Source organism: Chlorocebus sabaeus, chromosome X (genome assembly GCF_047675955.1).
Source record: "Chlorocebus sabaeus isolate Y175 chromosome X, mChlSab1.0.hap1, whole genome shotgun sequence".
NCBI lineage: Eukaryota > Metazoa > Chordata > Mammalia > Primates > Cercopithecidae > Chlorocebus > Chlorocebus sabaeus.
Window position 1 is genome coordinate 99,694,739 of NC_132933.1, and position 27,977 is coordinate 99,722,715.

The window sequence follows — 27,977 nt, forward strand, 5'->3', positions numbered from 1 at the left end:
AGAAGGAGTTAGACTGAAAACAGAGCTTGAAAATGGTAGAGAGAGGCAGCCAAGGGGAAGGGCTTGGGGGAGGGAGGACAGAAGAGGCAGGGGACAGCCTCTGAGACAGAAGTGGTCTGGTAGAGCCAGCTTGTGGGCAGTGCCCGATCTCCTTATTTCCCTGGGAGGGGAGGAAGGTCCCCTCCATAGTTTGGGAGACGGTGATGGGCACAGAGTCTGTGGTCAGCCACAGCCCTGGGTGGCTCTGCCAATCCTCCCTTCCAGCTTTCCTCCTCCTGGACTCCAGGACTGTCTCTCTCCCAGAGCTGGGGTGGGGGTAGGGACAAGGGGCATTGACAAAAGCCAGCTCCAGATGGGAAGGGGAACTGCACAGCATCGGGTCCCTGTCCAGGAGGCAGGAGCAGCCGCCACAGTGGGAGGGAGCAGCAAGCCAACAGCTGAGTGCGACAAGGCCTGGGTTATTTTTTTTCCAGTTTGTTGGCATGTGGGTGGATTTTTTCTCCTTTTTTCTTCTCTCCTGCTCTCTGCCGTTTCCACAGAGATGTGGGAGTTTGCAAATTTGTCTCAGTGGAGGGGAAAGGCAAGAGCTGATTTTGGGGGTCCTTGTCAGGGACCAGGGGAACGGAGAAGGGCACTGCAATTTTGGCAGCAGAAAAAGCAGGAGCCATTCCCTGGCGGCATCCCTGGGGCGAAGAAGGCTCTCACTTTCTCCTTTTGTCTTGAGGCTGCAGGGATGCCTTCTCACCTCTCCTCAGCTCTTGGCTCTCAAATCCATCCCACCTGGTGATTGCAAAAGCCTCCCTCTGCTTCCTTTCTTGCTCTACGGTGCCAAATACACTTTCCTCAGGGCCCTGGACCAACTAGGACCACTCCTGAGACTCTTCTGACCAGAGGCCACTCTCCTTGTTAGTATCTCTGGGGGTTGGGCTTGCGGGGAGCCGAGGAGCTTTCCTTTTTTGAGCTATACATTTAAGAGATAAAAAAACGGTACCTATAGCACATGCTAGGTGTCAAATGAATGTTTCAGGCTTTCAGAGGAGGAAGTTTTCTGAAAGGATTAAGGGGTGAGTACTTTAGTGAGTCTGGAGGACATGGGACCCAGACAAACTGATAAAGTAGCTGAGGGCATGCCAGCCAGGGGCAACAGTGCCCGGGGCTGTGGGCCTGGACACCTAGCTGCTGATTCTCGTTCTGCCATGAATTTGTAACGTAATGCTGAAGAAGGAAATTCTTTCCCTTCTCTTGGGCTTTGTTTCCTCATCTGGAAAATGGGCTGGATCTCTAAAGCTCTACAGATCTGTGGAGACTGAATCCTGATTCCTGGCATCAAGGGTTAGGAGCCGTGTAATGAGATCATGTGTATACGAGTGCATTGAACACCATCAAGGGGTAGGCTTGCCTGAGACTCAGAGGTTTCTTGAGATGTGGGTCTTTCAAGTGATAAAACAATCTTGGGCAAACGGGTATGGTTGATCTCTCAAGCAAGGACCACATCCACTAGTTGTTGTTATCATTATCATTATCATCATCATTATCATTATCATTATTATTACCACTAGAGGGCAATACTCTCTTATGCCTGGGAGTAGGTCTTACCCCACGGGAAAGGTGCAGAACAGATCCCTCATTCCAGGACCAATCAGATTTCTTTTTTTCTTTTTTTTTTTTGAGACAGAATCTCGCTCTGTTGCCAGGCTGGAGTGCAGTGGCGCGATCTCAGCTTGCTGCAACCTCTGCCTCCCAGGTTCAAGCGATTCCCCTGCCTCGGCCTCCCGAGTAGCTGGGACTACAGGCGCGCACCAACACGCCCGGCTAATTTTTTGTATTTTAGTAGAGACGGGGTTTTACCATGTTGGCCAGGATGGTCTCGAACTCCTGACCTCAGGTGATCCACCCGGCTTGGCCTCCCAAAGTGCTGGGATTACAGGTGTGAGCCACCGCACCCGGCCCCAATCAGATCTCTCATTCTTTCTCCTGGAGAGCAGAATCCTGAGAAATAGAGAGATTTGTGAACTCCGAATTCCAGGAGTTTCCTTTCAGTTCTGCCCTGTGGTCTCACTGCCGACTGTGCCCAAATCCAGATCAGCAGGTGGTGGCCAGGCTGTTCCACTGTGGCAGAAATGCCTGCTTCCTAGGGGACTGGGGAAATGGAGAGATGTTGACAAGTAGCTTTGTCTGAACACAACGGGCGCTTTCACGAGGCTATACCGTTTGCGCCATGCTTTGATTGTCTGGCCACATATGCATTCTGCAAGGCTAGCCAAGGCCAGCTCCATAGATGCAGGAGCTGGCCTCCTCCTTTCTAAAGAAATGATTTCAGCCAGGTGCGGTGGCTCACACCTGTAATCTCAACAATTTGGGAGGCCAAGGCACGCAGATCACCTGAGGTCGGCAGTACGAAACCAGACTTACCAACATGGAGAAACCCCGTCTCTACAAAAATACAAAATTAGCCAGGTGTGGTAGCACACGCCTGTAATCCCAGCTACTGGGGAGGCTGAGGCAGGAGAATTGCTTGAACCCGGGAGGTGGAGGTTGCAGTGAGCCGAGATCGCGCCATTGCACTCCAGCCTGGGCAACAAGAGTGAAACTCTGTCTCAAAAAAAAAAAAAAAAAAAGAAAGAAAAGAAAAAGAAAGAAAGAAATGATTTCTTTATTACCTTATACTTCTTATCACATTGGATTGTAGTTATGATTTATCTGTCTACATACCCGATTAGGTTGTCAATTCATGCATTCAACAAACACGGACTGCTTATCCTGGATTTTGGCCAGGCTTATGGTACACAGTGGGGAGCAAAACACAGTATCTGCCCTTGTAGAGCTAACAGTCTAATGAGGAGGTAGGAGATTAGCAAACCAAGAACTGCACAAATCAATATAGAATTACAAACTTGCTAAGTTCAGGAACGAAAAGGGCTCACTGAGAGAATGTATCAGAGGGATCTGCCCAGTTTGGGAGTGAGAGAAAGGGTGACTGATGAGCCATCATTTGATCTGAGATTTGAAGGATGAATAGGCAGTTAAGTGGGCAAAGGCAGCAAAGAGAACTTTCCTCACCAAAGGAACAGCAGGTGTGCAGGGCCTGAGGTGGGAAGAGCCTAGCTCCCTGGAGGAACGTTTGCTTCTTGAGGGCACAGCTTGCCTCTGGTTTATCTTTTACTGTAGCTCCAGGTCTGGCACATAGAGAAACCAATAAATGTTTGTTGAACTGAATTGAATGAGATTTTGTTATGGAAAGCATCCTAGGTTGGGGGTTGAAAGGCCTAGCTTCTGCTTGCAGCGCCTCTGGGCAATTCAGTTCCATTTTCCAACTGCTTACTGTTCACCTACAGTGGGCAAGAACCCACGGCCAAGCCTGGTTGGGAGATTGAAAGGTCAACAAAACTGTCTCTGCCCTCCTCAAGCAGTCCTCCTGCCTCAGTCTCCTAAGTAGCTGGGACCACAGATGCATGCCACCACATCCAGCTCATTTTTTTTTCTGTGAGATAGGGCCTCACTATATTGCCCACACTGGTCTTGAACTCCTGCGCCTAAGTGATCCTCCCACCTTAGCTTCTCAAAGTGCTGGGATTACAGGCGTGAGCCACTGTGCCTGGCCAAAATTATCTTATTCAACTCCTCCATTTAGTGTTTCCATTCCTTAGGCAACAGACCCTCCTGCTGAGGTTGTCCAGCCACTATTTGAAGACCTCCAATGACAGTGAACTCCACCACAGCCCTGGTGGAGTAGTGAACAAGGAGACAAGTCCTTTCCACTGTCTGAGCCTCTTTTCATCTGGTTATAAAATAAGGGGTTTGGATTACATGATCTCTAAGGTTCTTTCCAGCTCCAGCAGTGTTGACCTGTTCTTCCTTGAATAACAGCCAGTTAGATGGCAGTGGAGAGCAATGGAACGGATTTTTCGATTTCTCCTGCCCTGCAGGAGTTACATGCAGTAGGACTGGGGAAATGCAGGCTTGAGTTCTGTGTATGGACCATTCTTCCTTTTAGGAGTGTCTCAGAGGCTGTCAGGGTTCATCGCTTCTGGCTGGAATGTTCCAGTATTCAAAGGACCTTTGTTTCTTTTTTTCCTGTCCCCCCTCCTTACCTCCCGGCCAGACTTCTTTTCTACATCTAGGACTGTGTAGTGCAAATCAGGGCTGGAAGAGCCTTTAAAATTATCTTTTTTTTTTTTTTTTCTTTTTTAGAGACAAGGTCTTGCCCTGTCTCCCAGGATGAAGTGCAGTGGCACAATTATAGTTCACTGCAGCCTCAACCTCCTGGCCTCAAGCAATCCTCCTGCCTCAGTCTCCTAAGTAGCTGGGACCACAGATGCATGCCACCACATTCAGCTAATTTTTTTTTTTTTTTCGGTAGAGACAGGGTCTCGCTACATTGCCCATGCTGGTCTCGAACTCCTGAGCTTAAGTGATCCTCCTACCTTAGCTTCTGAAAGTACTGGGATTATAGGCGTGAGCCACTGTGCCTGGCCACAATTATCTTTTTTTTTTTTTTTTTGAGACGGAGTCTCGCTCTGTCGCCCAGGCTGGAGTGCAGTGGCCGGATCTCAGCTCACTGCAAGCTCCGCCTCCCGGGTTCACACCATTCTCCTGCCTCAGCCTCCCGAGTAGCTGGGACTACAGGCGCCCGCCACCTCGCCCGGCTAGTTTTTTGTGTTTTTTTAGTAGAGACGGGGTTTCACCATGTTAGCCAGGATGGTCTCGATCTCCTGACCTCGTGATCCTCCCGTCTCGGCCTCCCAAAGTGCTGGGATTACAGGCTTGAGCCACCGCGCCCGGCCCAAAATTATCTTATTCAACTCCTTCATGTAGTGTTTCCATTCCCTAGGCAACAGACCCTCCTGATGAGGCTGTCCAGCCACTACTTGAAGACCTCCAATGACAGTGAACTCGCCATCTTCGCCAAGCATCGCCTGTGAGAGCTTTCTTCCCTCTGGGATCATCTCCCAGTAATTTTCACCCATTGCTTCTGGCTGTGCCCTTTGGAGCCAAGCAGAATAATTCCACTACATTGCCCCCCTGACAGCCTATTGGATATTTGAAGACAGTAATCATGTCCTCATAAGCCTGCTCTCCTCTAGGCCAAATATCATCTGTTCCTTCAAATGTTCTTCATTGTTTCAAATCCCCTTAGCATCTGTAAATATAGTTTAGTTTATGTAAGATTTATATCCCGCCTACTTTAAAGAGGATATTAGGCGACTCATCAGTTTATAACATGAAAGAAAGACAATTAGGGATAAAAATGTGGAAGAAAACAGACCAGAGACCATGTAAAGGAAGCACGAATAGATGTTGCCAGGTACCTAAAATGAACTGGATTATAATTGGACTCTGAATTTGGCTCAAAGTTTTATGGCAGCTAGGACAAAATTGGAAACACATTGGGTTATGTGGTTTTATGTTCTGACAGGATCAAGCTTACAAATCATCTTCAGAGAGAAAATTTTCCTAAAACGAAACCCCAGACTTGCCTATTAGACTTGCTTTCTGTGCAGCTGTTTGAGACCGATAGGTATTTTGGTTTCGTCTCACCCCTTCCCCCACTAGGGGAAAGGGGGCTGGAAGGATAATTAATTAATTAGCCAAATGCAGTCTCAGTTTTAAGCACTGCTATCTCTTTAGGGATCCCCACAGAGAAGAGAATCTTCCTTTTCCCTTTCTTTTTTCTTCTATGTTCCTCACAGATGGCTACTTTCCTACCTTTCTGCCCTCTAAAGTCTGCAATCTTAAGACTCTTTGGAACACCAGACTGCGGGAAATAGCCTAAGAAAAGGGTCATAGCCTAGTGGTGACTGATCATAGCAATTATGTGCAAATCACTAGTCTCTGGTCCTCAGTGTTCTTATCTGGAGAAGGAATTCACCTGTAAGTTCCTTCCTTTCAGCTCTGATATTCTGGACTGTAAAGTCTGAGAGAAAGACCAATTTTTTTTTTTTTTTTTTTGAGACAGAGTCTCGCTTTATCACCCAGGCTGGAGTGCAGCGGCACGATCTCAGCTCACTGCAACCTCCGCCTCTTGGGTTCAAGCGATTCTCCTGCCTCAACCTCCCCAGTAACTGGGATTACAGGCGTGCGCCACCACGCTTGGCTAATTTTTGTAGAGACAGGGTTTAACCATGATGGCCAGGCTGGTCTCAAACTCCTGGCTTCAAGCGATCCTCCCGCCTCCGGCTCCCAAAGTACTGGGACTACAGGTGTCAGCCACCGTGCCCAGCCAGACCAGTGTTTTTTTCATTTTGATTTTCCCACCTCGTGCTTGGCAGCTAACAGGTTTGGGAGAAAAGGTCTGCTCACGGAAGGGAGAGAGCTGTGAGGATCCAGTAGGAAAAACCAATTTGAACAGATGCCACCTTTGGATCTGAGGCAAATGCTTCATGGTTCTCAGTATTCTGACAGGTTCTTGTTGACTGGATCCTGGCAGTGGTGAGATGTGGTTTTTAAGGCTCTTTCCTGCTCTCGCTCCACGTTCCTTGGCAAAGCTGGTCCCAGGGACTGAGGCTTCTGGGAAATGACTCTGGGAGGCAGCAGGTGGGTAAAGAAGGTAGTACCACAGTTTTTGATGAACAACAACAATGAACCAATGCTAAACTCACCTTGTAGTGTGTGATACTCGGTGCGTGCAATATCCACGTGGGCCCCTCCCCTCCCACCATGTCACTCTTCCTACCATATCACTCTCCTGCTCAAAAACCTTTCATGGCTTTTCATTGCCTCTAAGGGAAGATCCAGGTCCTTCAGTTTGGCAATGGAGTCTTCTCCAAGCTGAATCAAGCTCTGTCTTCCCATCTCCCATCCCTTGCTACACACATACATACACGCACCACATATGTCTCTTGTGCTGTCTTCAACCAAACTACACGTGGTTTCCTAAACAGACACTGTTTTCCTGACCCTGTTCCTTTCCTCACAGGCACAGGGTTCCTATTAGCAGGTCTTGCCCAGTTCTAGTACCTTCTACCTGTTGAAATCCTAGCTTAGCTCAAAGACCTTCACATCCATAAAGACCTCCCAACCCTTCCCCGCCATCCTTGTGCCTCAGCTCTAGCGTTTTGTACATTCTGTCTCATTAGTCATGTTTGTGACTTACGGTTGTGACTCTCTGAGTAGACTGGGAGCTCCCTGAGGGCAGAGGCTGTATCTGATTCACCGAAGCCTCTCTATCATCTTTTGCTGCCTTGTCTTTCTCCAGAGCACCCATCACCGTCTGTATTAGTGTCCCAGGGCTGCCATAACAAAATACCACAGACAGGGTGCTTACAACAACAGAAGTGGTTTCCCTCACAGCCCTGGAGGGTGAGAGTCCAAAATCCAGGTGTCAACGCGGCCATACTCCCCCCTGAAGGCTCTAAGAGAGAATCCTTCCTTGTGGTTTACAGCATCTAGTGACTGTGGCAGTCCTTGGCATTCCTCAGCTTATAGATTCATCTTTCCAATCTCTATGGCTAGATTCATGCAGCGTTCTCCTCACGTATGTGTGTTTCTGCATCTAATTTTCCTTCTTCTTTTAAGGACACTAGTCATTGGATTAAGGCCTGTACTCATCCAGTGTGATCTCATCTTAAGTTGATTACGTCTGCAAAGACCCTTATTTCAAATAAGGTCACGTTCAGTTTCTGTGTCGACATGAATTTTGGGGGGACATTATTCAACCTCATTCGCCATCCAATGTGCCCTCCATATTCCATTTGCTTCTTGTCTCTCTCTCCCACTAGAATGTTAGCACTATGAGGTTAAGGATCGTTATTCTTTTTTGTTCATTGCTATATCCTCAGTGGTCGACAGCAGTGCTTTACTCATTGTAGACACTCAAAATGGTTTGTAAATGAATCTAAATACCCATCTGCTTTCAACCCCAGGGCATCTGAACAATAGAAGAAGCAAGATAAGGATGGGAACATACAATATTGCCTAGAACATAATGTTCTGCAAGTGTTTGTTGGATGAATGGACATATTTGGTGGATATACTGTATTACTTTAACATTTATGGAGAACTTATTTTGTACAAGGTACTGAGGGAAAATATAAAGTGAGAAGTGAGAATGAATCATCTGAGTATCCTCACTATGCCTCTGTGTGACCCTGGGCAAGTCACTCAACCTCTCTGTTTCACTTCCCTCATCTGTAAGCTGGGAGGTAATAACAGTACCTACCTCATAGGATTGTCATGAGGGTTAAGTGAGTCCTTATATGTAAAGCGTGTAGCACAGTGCCTGGCACACAGTAAGCGCCAGAGACATGTTAACTATTACCATTGTAGTTGTTGTTATGTGATAGCTCTGTGCAAGGTGTTGTTTTTTAATAAAGCTTTATTGAGATATAATTAATATACCATAACATTCACCCTTGTAAAGGGTACAATTCAGTGGTTTTTAGTATATGGACAGGATTGTGCAGCCATCATCACAGTTTAATTTTAGAACATTTTCTTTTTCTTTTTCTTTTTCTTTTTTTTTGAGACGGAGTCTGGCTCTGTCGCCCAGGCTGGAGTGCAGTGGTGGGATCTCAGCTCACTGCAAGCTCCGCCTCCCGGGTTTACGCCATTCTCCTGCCTCAGCCTCCCGAGTAGCTGGGACTACAGGCGCCCGCCACCTCGCCTGGCTAGTTTTTTGTATTTTTTAGTAAAGACGAGGTTTCACCGTGTTAGCCAGGATGGTCTCGAACTCCTGACCTCGTGATCCACCCGTCTCGGCCTCCCAAAGTGCTGGGATTACAGGCTTGAGCCACCGCACTCGGCCTTCTTTTTTTTTTTTAAGACTAGTCAAGTGCAGTAGTGAGAGATGGGAAAAGAGTAGAATAAGGAGTTCGATCTGTAATTGACTGTCAACAACCAATTGAGATAACTCACTGCCTTTGGACCAGCCCCATTTTAGAACATTTTTATCCCCCTCCAAAAAAAGCCCCATACCCATTAGCAGTCTTTCCCCATTTTGCCACTCACACTCTAGCCCCCGGCAACCTTTACTCTAATTTCTGTCTCTATAGATGTGCCTATTCTAAGATTTCATATAAAAGGAATCATACAATATGTGGTCTTTTGCGACTGGCTTCTCTCATTAGCATAATGTTTTCAAGGTTCATCCATGTTTTAGCATGTATTAGTTCTTGATTCCTTTTTAATGACTGAATGCTATTCCATTGTGTGGTCATACCACATTTTGTGTATCCATTCATCAACTGATGAGCATTTGGTTGCTTCCACTTTCAGGCTATTACAAATAATGCTGCTGTGAACATTCATGTACAAGTTTTTGTGTAGATGTATGTTTTCATCTCTCTTGGATATATACCTAGGAGTGGAATCCCTGGATCATATGGTAACTCTATGTTTAACATTTTGAGGAACTGCCAGACTGTTTTCCAAAGTGACTGCACCATGTTACATTCCCATCCGCAATGAATGAGGGTTCCAATTTCTCCACATGCTCGCTAACACTTCTCATTGTCTGTTCTGTGGATTTTAGCGATCATAGTGGATGTGAAGTGGTATCTCTCTCTCTATATCTCCCCCTCCCCCTCTGTGTGTGTGTGTGTGTTTAAGAAACTGATGTTTATTTTCCATCAACTTGATTTCCGTTTTCTGTTCAAGAGCCTGTGGAAGAACAGCTTAAGACCACTCAGTGGTTATTCCTATCCATTCAGCTATCTGAGAGTAGCCTCCAGTGGCAGGCTGAGTGCTCCAAAGTTGAGTAGAGAATTATTGAATAGGTACAAAGGGCACCTGCACACCTTCAGACCAATCTGCACCCTCATGTTGAATAGCAGTAGACTCAGGAGCTGGCGCAGTCCATTCACCCTGAAGTTCCTCCTTGGTCACAGCCTTTTCTGCAGCAGCCTGCTCTTCCTTTTCAATCTTTTCAGGATCTCTGCAGAAATAGAGATCAGGCATAACTCCCATGGGTGTTCATGGGAGGTGGTACAATGCACGTGCAGAACCTCCTGGGCGAGCATCCATTACACTAGACCCCCTGAGGGAACTCCCGTGTTGTTGCATGGGATGGCAGTGTCCACACAGTGCAGGGGAGACTCTGTGTGACCCAGAGCAATGGTAGGCAAGTTAATATAAGATGCCTCTGTGAGAGGTTAGTGGTCAGCCCTGGGATCAGTAACCACCAGCAGACGTGGCTCCTGGAAGGCTGCCTGGATCTGGTTAGTGAAAGTTCCGGGAGTGAAGCGCCCAGCAATAAGAGTGGCCCCAGTGGAAACAGCAAACTTTAGCACAACCCACTGGACAGTATTCCTGGAAGATATAACACTAACATCAGTCTGGTTTTCAATGGCAACAATGGCAGAAGCTTCTTCCAGGTCCTCTTCAGATTTATGATGTAGATGCCATCACTTTTCCTTTTGTAGATGTACTGTTCCATTTGGAAGTCAAGGTTGGTGCCATTCAAGTGGGGTGCTGCTGCAAGGAATTTGAGGATATCGTCTTCCTTCATCTGCAGGACATTAAGGTCTCCAGACACTGTGAAAGTTTCCCTTTAGGTTATGGGAGAAGGCAGGAAATGCCTGATGGGTAGCACTGAAAGCTCATTGTGGTTTTGATTTACATTTCCCTGATGGCTAATGATGTTGAGCATCTTTTCATGTGCTTATTGACCATTTGTATATCTTCTTTGGAGAAATGTTTATTCAAATTCCTTGCCCATTTTAAAAAAATTAGTTATCTTTTTTTTTTTTTTTTTTTGCTGTAAGAGCTCTTTATTCTACGTACAAGTCCCTTATCAGATACATGATTTGCAAATACTTTCTCTCATTCTGTGGGTTGTCTTTTCTGTGCAAGGTGTTTTTGCATGCTTTTATCCAAGACCACCCTGTCAGGTAGCTGTTATTGATAGGGAAATTGAAATTAAGAGAGGAGAAGATGGAATTTAAACTCAGTTTTGTCTGACTGTAAAACTCACGTTTTCTCCTCTAACCCAACCTGCTCACAAAGATAAATTAAGACACGTTTCTGTCTTTAAGGAGCTCCGTCTGGCAGAGGACATAAAAACAAGAACACAAACGAATGTGCTGTAAAGCAAGTTCCACTTGTTCCACAAATGCCACAAGATAGGGAGTGCAGCAGGAGGTCAAGAGGGGAGAGAGAGAGAGAGAGAGAGAGAGAGAGAGAGAGAGAGAGAGAGAGAGAGAAAGAGAGAGAGAAGCAGCTCGCACTGTTGGCTGAGGAAATCAGGGTTGGCTTCAGTAAGGTGGCATTTGAGTTAAGTCTTGAAGGACGGGTACAGTTTCAGTGTATGGGGATGATGGAGTGAATGGGGAGAGCATTTCTAAAGGAGAGCAGGAAATGAGGGTTGGTTGAATGAATGGAGCCTTGATCCCAAGACTGGCTGTGATGTGGAGTCCCAGGGCTTGTTGAGTTGAGAGATCCTGTACTGCCTTGGTTAGAGGATCCGGGGACTGGCTGAGATGAGAAATTCTGGGGTTGGGTGGGGTAGGAGATCTGGGCACTGGTTTGAATGGAGAGTGTAAGGGCTGGCTGGAGTGGGAGATGCCTGCGATGTTGTGCATGAGTGTGTGTGTGCATCCTCTGGGAGTCCCAAGGGATGCCTGGGATGAGGGCACCTGCAGACAGTCAAGGGACTGGCTAGGATGGGAGACTCAGGGACGACTGCCCATGATGGGGGCTGGAGGGAGGTCGCCTGAGGTAGGAGACACAGGGGTTGGCTAGGAAGGGGAATCTGACACTGGTTGGGATTGGCAGACCTAGGGGATGGGGAGTCCATGGGTTGTCTGGACCCGGGGACTGCCTGGGATGGGGGTTCCTCCCGAGATGGCTTTGGTTGAAGATCCCTAGCCCGAGGGACTGACGGACTCTGGTAAGGAGCTCTTCTTTAGGCTTCTTTAAGTGAGGACCCTGGGACGGGTGGAATGGAGAGATCTCTTGCGGGCTGTGATGGGGCTGGCCCTGGCCGGGCGCCGGTGCCTTGGGGCCAGTCCAGCTGCGGGTGCGGGTGGCAGCCGCAGGTGGGGCGCGCGGGGGCGGGCCGGGCGAGCCGGATGGGGGCAGGGGCGGGGGGCGGGCCGGCGGCCGGGGCGGTCCCGCGCGGCCGCGCTGCGCAGTGACTCCGCAGCGGGCGGAGCGCCGTGGGCCGCGTCCTCCCGAGCAGTGGCTGTGGTGGTGGTGGTGGCGGCGGCAGCGGCGGCAGCCTCAGCTCCTGCTCCCCGAGCCGCCGGCCCCAGCGCTGTCTCCCGGGCCCCCTAGGGCCCCCGGGCCCTCAAGCCCGGTGCGCGCCCTCGCGTCCCGCCGGCCCCCTCCCCCGGCTGGGCCCGGGGGAGGGTGGCGCCGTGAGAGAGCGGGGACCGGGCTCTCCTGCCCGTTCCCCTGCCCCTGGGCCGCCAGGATGGAGGCGGGGTCGGGGCCCCCGGGCGGCCCGGGATCCGAGAGCCCAAATCGGGCCGTGGAGTACCTGCTGGAGCTGAACAACATTATCGAGAGCCAGCAGCAGCTGCTGGAGACCCAGCGGCGGCGCATCGAGGAGCTGGAGGGCCAGCTGGACCAGCTCACCCAGGAGAACCGCGACCTGCGAGAGGAGAGCCAGCTGCACCGCGGGGAGCTGCACCGGGACCCCCACGGCGCGCGGGATAGCCCGGGCCGCGAGAGCCAGTACCAGAACCTGCGCGAGACCCAGTTCCACCACCGCGAGCTGCGGGAGAGCCAGTTCCACCAGGCGGCCCGGGACGTGGGCTACTCGAACCGCGAAGGCGCCTACCAGAATCGGGAGGCTGTGTATCGGGACAAGGAGCGGGACGCCTCCTACCCGCTCCAGGACACTACCGGTTACACAGCCCGCGAGCGTGACGTGGCCCAGTGCCACCTGCACCACGAGAACCCAGCCCTGGGTCGCGAGCGTGGCGGGCGGGAGGCCGGGTCGGCGCACCCGGGCCGCGAGAAGGAAGCGGGCTATTCGGCGGCGGTGGGCGTGGGGCCGCGGCCACCGCGGGAGCGGGGCCAGCTGAGCCGTGGCGCATCCAGGAGCTCCAGTCCCGGCGCCGGCGGAGGCCACAGCACTAGTACCAGCACCAGCCCGGCCACGACCCTCCAGAGAAAGTAAGGAATGTGTGTGTGTACCCCTGGCTCTTCCCTCTAGATCCCTCTCCAACTTGTCCAGCTGATAGAGTAAGAAGCCAGTGTCTGGTTCCGTGTCTTCCTCTCCTGTCCCAACCCGCCAGGAGAGGAGAAGCCCGGTCCCCCTTATCCAGCCGACACCCCTTCCCTGGCCACCCCAGACGGGGTTGGCCAGATGAGTGCAGGCGTCTCTTCTTTCCCGGTACCACGGCCAGCGAGGGACTAGAGCAGTCATCGTCGCCTCCCCCGCCTCCACTTCTTCAACCCCTAGCTGCATCCTTGCCAGAAGATGGGTTTTCATTTATTTATTTATTTTGGATATGCTGATTGGAATTTTTATGGTCGGCGAGGGTGTCTACTCAGAGCCCCAGGGGAGAGAAAGACCCCCCACCCCCGCCTTTTTTTTTTTTTTTTTTTCCGTTTTCTTTTTGCCTGATCTTTTCTTCTCTGGCTGCCTCAGCTCCATCCCTTACCAGAGAGGCAGGTGGGGACCAGAATGGCTGCTGGAGGCTGAGACATCCCTCTGAGGGGAACTGCAGCACATTCTGGCCGAGGGGAGCAAAGATGGGGGAGCAAAGATGGAGGCCAAGCCCTTGGCTAGTTCCTCAAAGTCCACCCCCTCTCCACCCTTCAAGGAAAACAACACCCATTTAAAGAGCCCTACCGGGAAGGGAAGTCTAGATTGCCCCTCTGCTGAATCGGTTCCAGTTCCTGCACTGGGGTCTGTGTGTCTATTTGGGACACCTTGGCACTGTCTCTTGGGTTGGTGGGACATGGGCTGGGTCCACTTTTTCTGTGTAGATACCACGGTGAGCTGATTGGGATACATGTATCAGGCTGAGAGAGTCAAGGGCGTGCAGGCTCCCAAGGCTGCCCTAAAGGCTCCCTTATTTCTTTTCTGCTGTATTCGAAGGAACACTGAGCTGGGAGTTGGGAGACCTGAGTTCCCCTTTCAGCTCTGTTGCAGATTGGCTTTGTGACCTTGACTGAGTCTCTTTCTCTCTTAGGCCATCAGTTCCCCCGTGTCTTTTTAAATGGCAAGGTCTGCCTTGGATACTCTTGAAGTACCCCTCCAGCTCAGATTTGATGGTTCTGTGTTTAATCCAGCCACACTACAGAGCAAGTCTGAAGTCCTGTAGCAAAGGGACAGGCTTCCCCCTCCTCTCACTGCTCAGCTGGTCCTACCATGTGCCACAACCAGTGGAGTGTCTCTTGGAGGCTGGGCTGGGGGTGGGGAAACCTTCTGCCTCAGGAAATCTGCCGAGAGACAGCGCTCTGCAACTCCCCCGTGGTGAGGCAGCAGGCTGGGGTGCTGGGTTGAGATGGCTGGGCCCCAGGAGCAGCAGCTGGAGCTTGAGGGCTCAGCTGGGCTCCACTGCAGCACACCCTAAGCTGAGTTTTAGTGTGGACTGCCCCTGAGGAGTCTGGGGGCAAAGGAAATGGGCTTTCCTGCCCAGGCAGGGCTGCTGCGAGCTCAGTCCGGGAGGACTGACTGTGTGCCTTGGGGTGCCACACTGGAAGAGGGACAGAGGTAGACCAAGGTCCATTCAGGAGAGGGCCGTGGTGGGCCGGGGGCAGAGGAAGACTGCATGGGGTATGGTGGTCTTTGAGCCTGGCTGCAGAAGACTCTTCTAGAGGGGTCAGGCCTGTGACAGAGGGAGCGGATTCATTATGTGTGGCTTCAGTGGGCAGAACCCGTAACAGTGAGAACATTTGAGATAGATTAGGAAGAACTTTCCAAGCTGGCGTTCTGGTGGTGCAGTGGACTGCCTCGAGAGATGGAGGTGAGAGCTGGCTGGACCTGGAGCTCTCAGCCGAGCTCGGGTGGGAGTCTGGGAGAACTGGAGGAAGCATGATTCCTGGATCAGGTAGAAAGCCCAATGAAATGATCTGGTGGTCCCCAGTTATGTGATTCCATGACTCTGGCTCTCCACCCTGCAGACATTGGTCTGAATCTCTTGACTGACTGGTTGCCTGTTTGCTCCTGAGCTCCATGTTTCTGCTATCCGTGCAGGCCTACCTCTTGGTCCTTCCCTCTTTTTGAGAACCCCCAGGTCGCTTGTTGCGTTTCCTTGCTTTGCATTTCCTACTGGATTAATAAAGGGGTTTAGATAGTACTTTAAGTTTCTCTCCTGACCATATATTAACTGTTTGCACACCCATTATTACCTCTTTTGGACTTCACAACAAGCCTTCTGCAGTGAGTGTTGGCAACTGCATTTTAGAGATGGGGAAACTGAGGCTCCAAGATGAAGGGACCTCGCTCAAGGTTACCCTACTAGTTGCTAATGGAGCCGGGAGTAGAACCCAAGTCTTCCTGTCTCCAAGGCCTGGTATTTTTTCTCTAGAGCTCTCCAACCCACAGGAGTCTCTCAGCCTCAGGACCTGGACTGGCACTGAGCTGGGAGAGACCAGGAGAGCCTTAGGTCTGTAGAGGATTTGAGCAGGAGGAGATGAGTCTGGGATGAGTGGGGAGTTGACAGCAGCAGGGAAGAAGGCTCTGTCTCCCTCCTTTCCACTCTCCCTCCTGGCCTGGCATCAGGAGGGCCTGTTGATGCAGTAGCCATTGCTGTCACTGCTGCTGCTGCAAGCGACTCCCCTGCTAGGTCTGTTCTGGGTTTGTAAGGAGTGGGTGAGAAGCCGCTGGAAGCGAGGGCAGGCAGGGTGGGAGTTTAGCAGCAGAGGCTGCAGCATTGGGGGAGGCTAGGTGGAGCGGGTATAGGCTGGGCTCTCTTGGTCCCCAGGCTCCCCCTGGTGGAGGAAGAGGGGAGAGTGGTGCCTGGGCCGAGCTGCAGCTTGTTGGGGGGCTCCGCTGTGCCTAGGGACTTTCTTTAGTCCTCCCGACGATCCCGTGCTTCTGTCACCAACATCCACATTTTACAGCAGAAGAAACTGGGGGATCAGAGAGGTGAAGCCCACCGGAGGTTACATTACTAATAAGACAGACTCCCAATCCTGTGAACTTTCCCTCTACTGCATTGGACATCAGCTGTCATGTACACCCCCATCCATGTCATCCACCCAGGATTCCCATATCCTCCTGCACCGTCCCCTCTGGACAGGTTTCAGGATGCCAGTATCCCTTTTGCTGTGCTCAGGGTGTGGCCTTTCCAGTGCAGATAGAGTGAGATGCGTCCCTACCTCCTTTTGGTCCTGGGTCCTCTATATGCGAAGGTTTTGTTTGCTTGCTTTTTAGTAGTCGTTGGTCCTGACTAATGCTCAGGTCTTTTTACCTGGAATTATCCACATACCCCCCCCCAACCCCGCCCCAAGCCTGGTTGATTGGAGAATAGCTCTGCTTTTGTTCTTGATCTTGGTTTGGCCCCCTTGCAGTTCTGCCACCTAGAATGATTTATAGGAGTGCTAGGGGCCCCTGCTGAGTTGCTCCACACCGAAGAGCTGCATTTCCCACGCTTTTTGCATGGGCCCAGCTCAGGCTCTGCTGTAGGCGGTGGTGGGCTGAAGCTGGTATGGTGGCAACTCTCCTTCCTTTACCCCCACCCCCACCCACCCCGCAAGTTGGCTTACATTTGGAGATAACAACTAGAGGGGCTGGCCTGGTGGTGTTTTTTGTTGTTTTGTTGTTTTTTGGTTTTGGTTTGTTTTGGGGACAGGGTCTTGCTCTGTCACTCAGGCTGGAGTGCAGTGTTGCAAACATAGCTCACTTAAGTGAGCTCAGGAGTTCGAGGCTGCAGTGAGCAATTATTGCAAAAAAGAACACCAGGCTGGGCCTTCTGGTTGCTATCCCCCCAAATTTTTTAAGTGGAGATGGGGTCTCTCTGTGTTGCCCAGACTGTTCTCAAACTCCTGGGCTCAAGTGATCCTCCCTCCTTGGCGTCCCAAAGTGCTGAGCCACCAAGCCCGGCCCAACGTGGTATTCTTGACAGCTAGGGCAATGTATGGTCTACCACATGCTGTCCTCTGCTTGCAGTGGGATGTCAGCATGCTCCCCGCAGGGCTAAGGCCACTGAGAGACAGCACATGAGACAGCGAGCCCAGGGAGAGGCTCAGGGGAAGTCTCTCCTTTGGGGTCTTGGGTACTTTTCCCCAGGGGGTGTCTCTCCTTCCCAGGAGGGAAAACCATTTATCTTCCTTCCCACTGTGTTGTGAGCATTATCTTCATGTGGGAGGAAATGGTAATGTTGAATTTAATGAGAATGAGAGTCTTGCTTCTCTATCTAGATCTGGGGCAAGAATGGGGTTGTTATCATCCACAAACATTTCTTGGCTGTGTGCACAGTGCAGGAGGGGCCACCAGGCTGAGCAAACACCGCGCTCTTAGTGCTTGCAGAACCCCTGCTCCCCTCCATCCAGGGAGACAGGGTTGCAGGCCTAACCATGCCATAGAGACAGTGCTCAGGACAAAATGAGTGGCAACGGTGGTGAGGAGTGGAAGTTCTCAGAGGAAGGAGGGATCAGGGCAGGCCAGGCTGCTGTTGGAGTACCTGGGTGGCAGGTGAGGGATGAGGGGTATGGAAGGAATGTGAGTGGCCCCTTCGTGGAGGTGGCTGCCAGGAGGAAGACGTCAGACCAGACTTGCTGCCTGCCCTTTCCTCATCTGTCCCACCCCTGCCTACCATGGTCTCTGAATTTGCTGGGAGCAGAATAAAGGCCTGGAGCATGGGGAAGAGGCCACACGTGTACCGAGTGAGTCTCAGCCTTCTGCCAGGCCCCACGCTATGTGGCTTTATGTAATAATAGCTAACATTTTTTTCACTGCTCTTACTGTGTGCTAAGCACTATTTGTTCTAAGCGCTTTCCATGTATTAATTCATTCAGTCTCCACATGAATCCTCTCGTGTAGATATTGTTATTAACTCCATTTTACAGATGAGGAAACTGAGGTCCAGAAAGGTTGGATAGCATACCCAGGATCACTCAATGAATAAGTGGCAGAACTGTGAAGGAGCTGGAGGAGCCCAGGGAGTTGGGCTCCAGGGTCTGCAGTGTTCTAACCCACCCTGGAGCACTACTTCTTGTCTCATTTGCACAGAGCCCCTGCCAGATGGGTGTGTTTGTTCGATTGTTTTATGGAGTTTCGCTCCTGTCGCCCAGGCTGAAGTGCAGTGGCACGCTCTCGGGTCACTGCAACCTCCGCCTCCCGGGCTCAAGCAATTCTAGTGCCTCAGCTTCCCGAGTAGCTAGGACTACAAGCACGTGCCACCATCCCCGACTAATTTTTGTATTTTTAGTAGAGATGGGGTTTCACCATGTTGGTCAGGCTGGTCTTGAACTCCTGACCTCAGGTGATCCGCCCGCCTCTGCCTCCCAAAGTGCTGGGATTACAGGCATGAACCACCGCGCCCGGCCTATTATCTTCATTTTTTCAGACAAGGAAACAAGGATCAGAGAGGTACAGTGACCTGCCCAAGGTTATTCAGGCAGATGGAGCCCAGAACTGTCTGGCTTCCAAGCCTATGGTACACCACTGCCTCCCGCAGGCAGGCTTTAAAGGCACCAGAGCTGCTCTAGGTGTGTGGCTCTAGCTTCCTCCAGCAGAGCTCCCAGGACCGCTGCTCTAGGCAGGCTCCCTCTCACCATCACCCCCTGAATTTTGGCCATGGTCTCCTAGTAGATTGTCCCTCCTGCTCTCACTCCATCAAGGCTCTGATGAGGTGCAGCCAGACCATGTTCTGCGGTCCAGCTCCAGTAGTTTCACTCTCTCTTTGGCCTGAAAACTCCTCTGCCTGCCCTGCAATGTCTTCTTAGGATCTGTCCCCAGTCTGCCTTTTTCCTCTCATCTTTTTACAGACTATGCTCCAGCCAGGCTGACCCGTGTGTCCCCCTGGTTAGCCCACTCAGGCCTTCTGGTAGCCTCTAGGTCTTTGCTCATGTTGTTCCCTTCTCTTGGGCTGCTGCACCCAGTTCCCAGGCTGGACTCAGCTGTTACCTCTCCTGTCTGTTTGCTAGTGTCTCTGATGTTTGGTCTATCCTTGACCCTCTCAATGAGCACTCTGCCCCTTTTTATTCCTTCATGGTTGTTTACGTCTCATGTCCCCTCTGTTAGACCGAGAGCCCCTTCAGATTTACATTTAACTGACATACACTGAGTGCATTTTGTGTGTCAGGTTCTGTGTTACATGCTGCGGGCGTGCGTGAAGGAGCTATAAGCTTGGAAACACGTAGCACAGCACATAGTAGCTGCTTAATAAATACTGAGTAGACAAATGAATGTCTGATTGAGTCCTGCTGAACTAATGGCCAAAGGTACCTAATATTTTCTTCCTTCCAGGACTCCTGTAGTAAGAAATGACAGCTTCAGAATTCTCTTGGGGTAGACACAGTAGCTCCCAGCACTTTGGGAGGTCAAGGCGGGAGGATCACTTGTGCCGGGGAGGTTGAGGTTACAGTGAACTATGATTGTGCCACTGCACACCAGCCTGGGCAACAAATCGAGATCCCGTCTCTAAGGAAAAAGAAATTCTTTTGGCTTTTCTTTGTTTTTTTTCTCATGCTCCCGGGAGCCATTTTGGCCTTTGCTATCTCTTCTCATGCTCACCAGCCTTCCGATTCATAGAATGTCAAGATAGCAGACTTGGATGAGACTTTGGAGACATTTAGACCAATCTGCTGTTCATTATCTCTCCCTATCATGTCAGGCTGTGGTCCTGACCCTCGATGCCAAGTCTTCTGTTCTGAAAGGAGCAAAGAGGCCTGCACAGGACCTGTGTACAGTTCACTCAGCCCAGTGGGAAGTTGCTTATGTATCCATCAGACCTTTCTTGAGCTCAGACCCTGAGCTGGACATGGTATCTCAGGGTTGACGTAAGACTTGGCCCCTCTGCCTCACTCACTGCGGTGTTCCCTGGCAGGATCATAAACATTGGTCATGGGGAAGAATGCTTAGTAAGTGACTTACTTCCTCTTTTGGGGAAGCTCGTTTAGGGCAACATAATTTGCCAGTTACTACAGCTTCCTCATGGTATTTGGTTTCTCTCCAAGCCTGCCTGTTGGAAGCATTTACACGGGGAAGCCCATTCCCCAGTGCTTAGTAGTTGAAGCTCTCTGGGACCTTAGCATTCAGAGAAAGCATGGTGCCATAGAAGGACTTTGTGTGACTCTAGGCAAATCACTTTCAGAGCTTCAGTTTTCTCAAGTAGTAAATAGGACTAAAACTGTATTTTCTGATGCAAGAGATTCATGTTACCAGCCCCCTACCCCCCTCAAAAAATTGTATCAGAAAATTTCCTGGCTGCCTGGCATACCGTACATCAAGGTCCTGATCAGGCTGGGAAGCTGAGAATGGAAAATAATACATGAGACTACCCTGCCCCCTAGAGGCGGAATGTGGCAAACACACAACAATGCAAGGACCGATGCATCGCATCCCTTTCAAAACAGAGATGACAAGCCAGAGCTACACGGCTGATCAGGATTATTCCTCTAACATTTTAGATGTAAATGTATCACTGTCATCACCTGATAGGTACCGTTTCACTAGTGTTTCACTAGTGCATTTCTTTGGAGCGATGTGATTTTTATACCTTTTTAAAGGAGTGATATGACTGCATATCCAGGCCCTGTGATTTCCTACTGGATTCCAGGATACAGCATACTGCATTCACCTGAATAAAACTGACATTTTCCTTCATATAACCACTTTAGAATTATTGTCATTAGATCTGTAATGAAAAGTACCTGACTTGGCCCTTCCCCCACATTTTCTTATAAATCTGGGAGGCATCTCACACAACTGTATATCTGATATGCCAGCCAATTCATAAACAACCCATCTCATTGTGATTGTTGTGAAAATTAAATAAGATGACGTAGGTGAAGCGCTGAGCACACAGTATGTGTTTACTCAGCGATAGTCATTATTATTAATAGTAACTCTGTAAAGCTCTGTGCTGTGGGAGGACAGGAGGAGAAGCCATGTGGCAGCTCACCACATTTCAGAGAGAGAGGTCAGTCCAGTGAATATTGCATGCCAGGATGTGCCATGCCTTGTGCCATCACAGGCAGAGAATTCCATGATTAGTATCATATAGTTCCTGGTTTCGAGGTGCTCATAATTGGGTGGAGAAGGTGGTGGTGGAAATAGATGATTGCAGTGTGCTATCCAGTGTGTTATGCCAGAGGGGAGCACAGGGGGCCACAGGTGCTCAAAGGAGGGACATCACCCCGGATTGTCAGGGAAGGCTTACTGGAGGAGGTGATACCTGAGCTGAGGCTTGGAGGATGAGTTGGAGTTAGGAAGGTGAAGAAGGACAGCATGTGGGTTGGTGGGAATTGGGGGCAAAAGGGAGGTTAAGGCAGAGAGGCCAGCATGAGCAAACACACAGAGGTATGGGCCCAGCAGGATATATGTATGGGGAGGTTTTTTCTTTTTCTTTTTTTTGTATGAGTTCAATACAAACTAGAGCACAAACAGGGAGGCTCAGAGGGGAGTCTGGAGGGTTGGTCAGCTCACATCATGAGGACACTTCACTAGCAGCGTCAGGAGCTTTCTGCTGTTTTGTTTTTGTTTTTGTTTTGTTTTTATTTTTGTTTTTTTTGAGATAGAATTTTGCTCTTTCGCCCAGACTGGAGTGAAGTGGCGCATCTCAGCTCACTGCAACCTCTTCCCCACCCCAGGTTCAAGCGATTCTCCTGCCTCAGCCTCCCGAGTACCTGGGATTACAGGCGTGCGCCACCACGCCTGGCTGATTTTTGTACTTTTAGTAGAGACAGGGTTTTGCCATGTTGGCCAGGCTGGTCTCAAACTCCTGATCTCAGGTGAGCCACCCGCCTCGGCCTCCCAAAGTACTAGGATTACAGGCATGAGCCACCATGCCTGGCCAAGTAACATTTTAAACTGGGGGAGAGGTGCCTATTGTGTGGTGTGGGAGAACATGTCAAGAGCCACATTTTGGAGAGATCCCTCTAGAGGGCAGTTTGGAAGGTAGATTGGAGGGTATCCGGGGAGGAGGCTGGTGCAGCAGTCTAGATGAGAGATGATCAGGCCTGCGCTTGGGCAGTGGGAGTAGAGATAATCTATGTGGGGAGAAAGATGATGATAGCAGGGGAGCACAGCCTGCTATGGAAGCTCAGAGGAGTGGCAGCATTCATGACCAGTAGGGTTTTGGTAATACCAGCATAGAAATCAAGAAACTACAAGTTGGAAGGACTCTGACAAATCATCCAACTGAAGCTGTTCATTTTACAGATGAGAAGACTGAGGCCCAGAGAGAGAAAGGACTTGTATAAGGCCAGTCAGGGTGTGAGCAGAAAAGAGAACGCTGATTGGAAGAGTCACCCTAGTATGAATGCCAGCATTCAGAGCATCTTTTCTTTCTTTCTTTTTTTTTTTTTGAGATAGAGTCTCTCGTTCTGTCGCCCAGGCTGGAGTGCAATGGTGTGATCTCGGCTCACTGCAACCTCCCCCTCCTGGGTTCAAGGGATTCTCCTGCCTCAGCCTCCCGAGTAGCTGGGATTACAGGCATGTACCACCACACCCAGCTAATTTGTATTTTTAGTAGAGACAGGGTTTCTCCATGTTGGTCAGGCTGGTCTTGAACTCCCGACCTCAGGTGATCTGCCCACCTCGGCCTCCCAAAATGTTGGGATTACAGGCATGCGTCACTGCGCCCGGTGCATCTTTTCTTAAATGTGCTGTTTCGGCCAGGTGCGGTGGCTCACACCTGTAATCCCAGCACTTTGGGAGGCTAAGGCAGGTGGATCATAAGGTCAGGATTTCGAGACCAGCCTGGCCAACGCAGTGAAACCCTGTCTGTACTAAAAATACAAAAAATTAGCTGGGTGTAGTGGGGGGCACCTGTATCCCAGCTACTTGGGAGGCTGAGGCAGGAGAATCGCTTGAACCCGGGAGGCGGAGGTTGCAGTGAGCCAAAATCGCATCACTACATTCCAGCCCAGGTGACAGTGTGAGACCCTGTCTCAAAATAAAATAAAATAAAATAAAATAAAATAAAATAAAATAAAATAAAATGCGCTGTTTCCTGCCTTGAAATCCCATGAAAGTTGCAGGGATTATCATATTTATGTCCCACAGATGAGAAAACTGCGGTCAAAAGGAAGCTAGGCAACTTGTTGGGGAGAAAGTGATGAAGGGGCATCACCTAAAGGACTCTTGCTTTGATGGCAGACAGACCCGCTGCTCTGTTCCAACCTCTCTGAAATCAAATCTAGAATCATGGCTGGGGAATGAACCCAAGGTTCTCTTTCTCCCCCTGGCTCAGGCCCAGCCTTCTTTCTGCTGTTTTTTGTCTTACATGGTTTCATTTACTATAACGGAGGCAGCTCAGAGGCAGTTTCTGGCCTGACAGCCAGGTCTGTCTTCCCTGTTTTTCTGTTTTTATGGAAGAGAGTGGACCTGTGTCTGTCTTTAGTATATCCCCATTACCTTGGGTGGGGCAGCTCTACCCCAGGTGTCTTTGTTTTGAGGCCCGATGATACTGATTCACAAAGAATGAGCTTTGGAGACAGACAGACCTGGGTTTGAATCTATGTTCCACCCCAACCCATGGGATGGCCTCAGCTAGGTCATTTTACCTTTTCTGAATTTTAGTTTTTCTGTAAAATGGGATAACAATGCCTATTTCTCAAGTTTTTTGTTTGTTTGTTTTGAGACAGGGTCTCTTTCTATCAGCCAAGCTGGAGAACAGTGGTGCGATCACAGCTCACTGCAGCCTCGACATCCTGGGTTCAAGTGATCCTCCTACCTCAGCCTCACAAGTAGCTTGGACCACAGACATGCGCTACCATGACCAGCTATTTTTTTGTAGAGACAGAGCCTCCCCATGTTGCCTGGGCTGGTCTTGAACTCTTAGGCTCAAGCAATCCTTCCACTTCAGCCTCCTAAAGTGCAGGGATTATACGCATGAGCCATCGTGCCCGGCATATTTCTCAAGGTTAGCCAAGATAATTTGGATGGCATTCCCTGATACTGTAGGTGCTCCATAAATAGTCATTTTTCTTCTCTTTCATGAAATCTCCCATGGACAATGACTTAACGAATCAAAGCTTTGCTTCCCCTGAAAACTGGTATATTTCTTCCTTCCTAATGTGAAGCTGTCATAGCTCATTGTATCTTCCTTTTTGCCTCAGCCACCAGTTAATTTGAAGCATACCTCTAGCATCTTTGTTGATTTCTTTTTCGGAGTTCTTCTTTTCGAGTTCAATTTCTATTCTGTGTTATTGGAGTAAGCACCCTCAAATCCTCTGTGACTCGAGCAGGTATAAGTAACTAATGGGGTGTAAATAGTTGAATGAATGTAAGGCTGAAGAGGCTGGACTGGTGATGGTGGGATTTGAAGAGGACCAGAGGGTGGAGCAGGCTGGGGCAGCCGAGACAGTATCTGCATGGATGGTTGTGAAGAGCCAAGGGGTCAGTTAGGAGGGGCCAGCCCTTCACCCGCCTCTCTTACCTCCTGTTCTCAAAAGAAGCATAGATTGGAGAACAGGACCTCATGTCACCCAGAATCATCAGCCTCCCCATTTCATATTTACAGTGTGGAAGCCAGAGTTCTAAAGAAAGAGAAGGGCTTGTTTAGACAAATTAAATCAAAGCAATGCACATACACAGTTTTTGAAAGGCAAAATAGTACATAAGGACTCATGTAGTAAAAAGCTGATGTCTTCCTATCCCCTGGTTCTCAGCCCCAGATGCAACCACTTTTCCCATTTAGTTCTTCTGATGGTAACTTCATATCTCTAAATAACGTGCTTGAATGGGTATTTCCTACTTATCAACTTTAAACATTATCTTGACTTTTTCCTACTATGACAAAATAATTTAGCTTAATTACAACAGCTGGCTCTTTCTCAGCACTCCCTCCCAGTTGGTTTTTTTTTTTTTTTTTGAGACAGGGTCTCACTCAGTGGGCCAGGCTGGAGTACAGTGGTGTGATCATAGCTCACTATGACCTCAAACTCCTGAACTCAGGCAATCTTCCTGCCTCAGCCTCCCGAGTAGTTAGGACCACAGGTGCATGCCACTACACCTGACGAAGTTTTAATTTTTTTTTTTTTTTTTTTTTTTTAGAGACGGGTTCTCGCTATGTTGCCCAGTTAGGTCTCGAACTCCTAGGCTCAAGTGATCCTCATCCCTCGGCCTTCCAAAGTGCTGAGATTGCAGGGTTGAGCCACTGCGCCTGTCCCCTCCCAGATTTTGAGAGTTTTATTACTGTTTGGGCTCCTCTATTAGTTATTATTAAAACTATTTTAAACTGTGACTTCTTATTTCATCGGTTTTCCACAGCATCTCTTGACCATATATTTTGTAAGACATAGTTATTAGTGCCATCCTTCCCTCCATCTCTCCTTCCCCTCTTCCACCTTCCAGTCTCTATGTTCTGTACTTGTGTATCTAGCAAGGTAGATTACATTTACATTCTATTCTGTAAAAATAATTATATCTTCAATGCTTTATCCAGAGAGATTGATTATAAAAATTACCTGGCAGTACACTGTTTATGTGATTATGACTATGTCACTATCAGTCATCACAGGGCCAAATAGTGTACTGTAATTATACCTCATCACTCACAATTACACAACCTTTGTACTCCCAGGATTGTTTTAAAACTTCATGCCAAAATATAATGTGAATACAGAAAAGTGCTCATATCAGAAGTGATATGACCATATCACAAGTGATACAGTTACTTTATATAAACCAAACCCCTAGGTAACCAGCATTCTGAACAAGGTCTGTTTTTTATTCACCCTGAGTGGTACTCAGGCAGCTCTTTCAGTTTGAAGGACTAAGTATCTTTTTTTTTTTTTGAGATGGAGTCTTGCTCTGTCGCCCAGGCTGGAGTGCAGTGGCATGATCTTGGCTCACTGCAACCTCTGCCTCCCGGGTTCAAGTGATTCTCCCATTTCAGCCTCTCTAGTAGCTGGGACTACAGGTGCCCACCACTATGCCTGGGTAATTTTTGTATTTTTAGTAGAGGTGGAGTTTCGAACTCCTGACTTCAGGTGATCCACCCACCTCGGCCTCCCAAAGTGCTGGGATTATAAGCGCGAGCCACCGTGCCTGGCCTTTTTTTTTTTTTTTTTTTATAAAGACAGGGCCTCACTCCGTTGCACAGGTTCGAGTGCGGTGGCTCAACCTCCACCTGCTGGATTCAAGTGATTCTCCTGCCTCAGCCTCCTGAGTAGCTGGGATTACAGGTGTGTGCCACCACGCCCAGCTAATTTGTATTTTTAGTAGAGATGGAGTTTCACCATGTTGGCCAGGTTAGTCTGGAACCCCAGACCTCAAGTGACCTGCCCACCTTGGCCTCCCAAAGTGCTGGGATTACAGGCGTGAGCCACCATACCTGGCCCTCTCCTTATGTTATTTCTTTGATCATTCCCTTCCCTTAATTTGCTCTGTTTTCTTGTTTGGGAATGTCTGTTAGTTGGGTGTTGAACTTCCTGTAGGCTGTTGATCTGGTAAGCTGCTTACCTTTTCTCTCATACTTTCTATTTTATGGTATGTGAATAAGTTAATAGGAAGTCTGACTGAGCCAGGCGTGGTGGCTCACGCCTGTAATCCCAGCACTTTGGGAGGCTGAGGCAGGAGGATCGCTTGAGCCCAGAAGTTCGAGACCAGCCTGGGCAATATGATGACATGATGAAACCCTGTCTCTACAAAAAAAAAAAAAAAAGAAAGAAAGAAAGAAAGAAAGAAAGAAAATCTGACTGAGCGGTGAGCTGCCTGCGTATCCAGGCTTGGTTGTCCACTCACTGGCTTCATTTTGGCGAGCTGGCAGGGAGTTGGTTGTTATAATCCCCAAAGACCAGAATGAATAGCACTTTATTTTGGGGGCACCAACATGCCACTAGGTGTCTTGACTCATCCCAGATAGTTTAATTCCTTTAGCAAGCAGCCCTCTGATACTTTGCCAGGCGGCCTGTGTTCTAGGTCTCAGGGTTGGGGTGGCAGGGAAGGAAGGATGTCGTATACTTACCTTCCATTTATCCCTGTGTCCAGTGCCCTGGTTCCTCCTACCCTCTCTTGCAGCGAGCATCTCCAAGTCTGGAGTCTCTCTGGGCCTCTGCTGGCCTGACTGTCTCCCTCCTCAGCTGCAAGCCCCTAAGTGGTGTTCCTGGATCTCCCTCAACTGTGAACACCCTGCTGTTTGTTTTTTGCTTCCAGAAATTTGTTGGAATCTCTCACCCACTGATCTCACCCTCTCCCATCCTCCTCCCTGTTACGAGTTCATACTTTATTTTTTTCCTTCACTTTCATTATGGTGGGATCCTGGGAGAGAAAGGAGATAAACATTTATGCCCTTGAGGTGGAAACTAAGGCGAAAGCTACTTTAAAAAATGATTGTTTTGCTTTTTCAACCCAGACTGAAACTGGAAACTGTTAGTAGTCCCCCCACATAGCCAAGTCAGGATGACCTCATTTGGGCCTGTGTTGCTTCTGGCCCCAGCCCTTATCATAAGCATTCCTCCAGTGGCCTCCAGAGCACCCCTTCCCTCAACCTCTCCTTCCTAGACCATGGAGTCAAGCGAGCCCTCAGCCGAGGAACCGGACACCTGGGTTCTGATCCCAATCCTGCCCCTGCCTCCCTCTGGACCCCTGGGCCAGCCCCTCCACCTCTCTGGGTGCCCTCTCTGTGGCTTGAGAGGCTCTCCGTCTGCTATGAGCTGGGCTTTGCCGGGATTGGCTGGGTGCTTGGAGGGCAGCCCAGCCTCTTTGTCCAGGCGGTGGGAGCAAGTGGGCCAGAGATGGGCCCCAAGCGCTCAGGAGGGAGCTTGGAGGCTGAACTGAGGCTTCTGCAACAGCAGGCTGTGCTAGCTGCTCCGCCTTCTGCCCACTCTTTCCCATCATGGCTGACCCTCTATCCCTCTGCCTCCAGCAGAGGGAGAAAAGAAGGTAAGGCTAGAGAGCTAGTTCTGTTTTCCTTTGCTTCTTCTCTCTCTCTCTCATTGTAGTACCAAGCTGATCTGTGCTACAATAC

General features: G+C 49.6%; 1 protein-coding gene and 1 pseudogene across 1 annotated transcript in view; one reads left to right on the forward strand and one right to left on the reverse strand.

Annotated features, from left to right (window-relative positions):
* Positions 1-9,612: 9,612 nt before the first annotated feature.
* LOC140710708 (small ribosomal subunit protein uS2 pseudogene) lies at positions 9,613-11,516 on the reverse strand (annotated as a pseudogene).
* A 717-nt stretch (positions 11,517-12,233) lies between these two features.
* IQSEC2 (IQ motif and Sec7 domain ArfGEF 2) overlaps positions 12,234-27,977 on the forward strand; it is a 94,072-nt gene continuing 78,328 nt past the window's right edge. The window contains 1 exon segment of the mRNA XM_007991769.3: positions 12,234-13,056. Within this exon segment, the coding sequence (XP_007989960.2) occupies positions 12,350-13,056 (707 nt within the window). The 5' untranslated portion in view covers positions 12,234-12,349.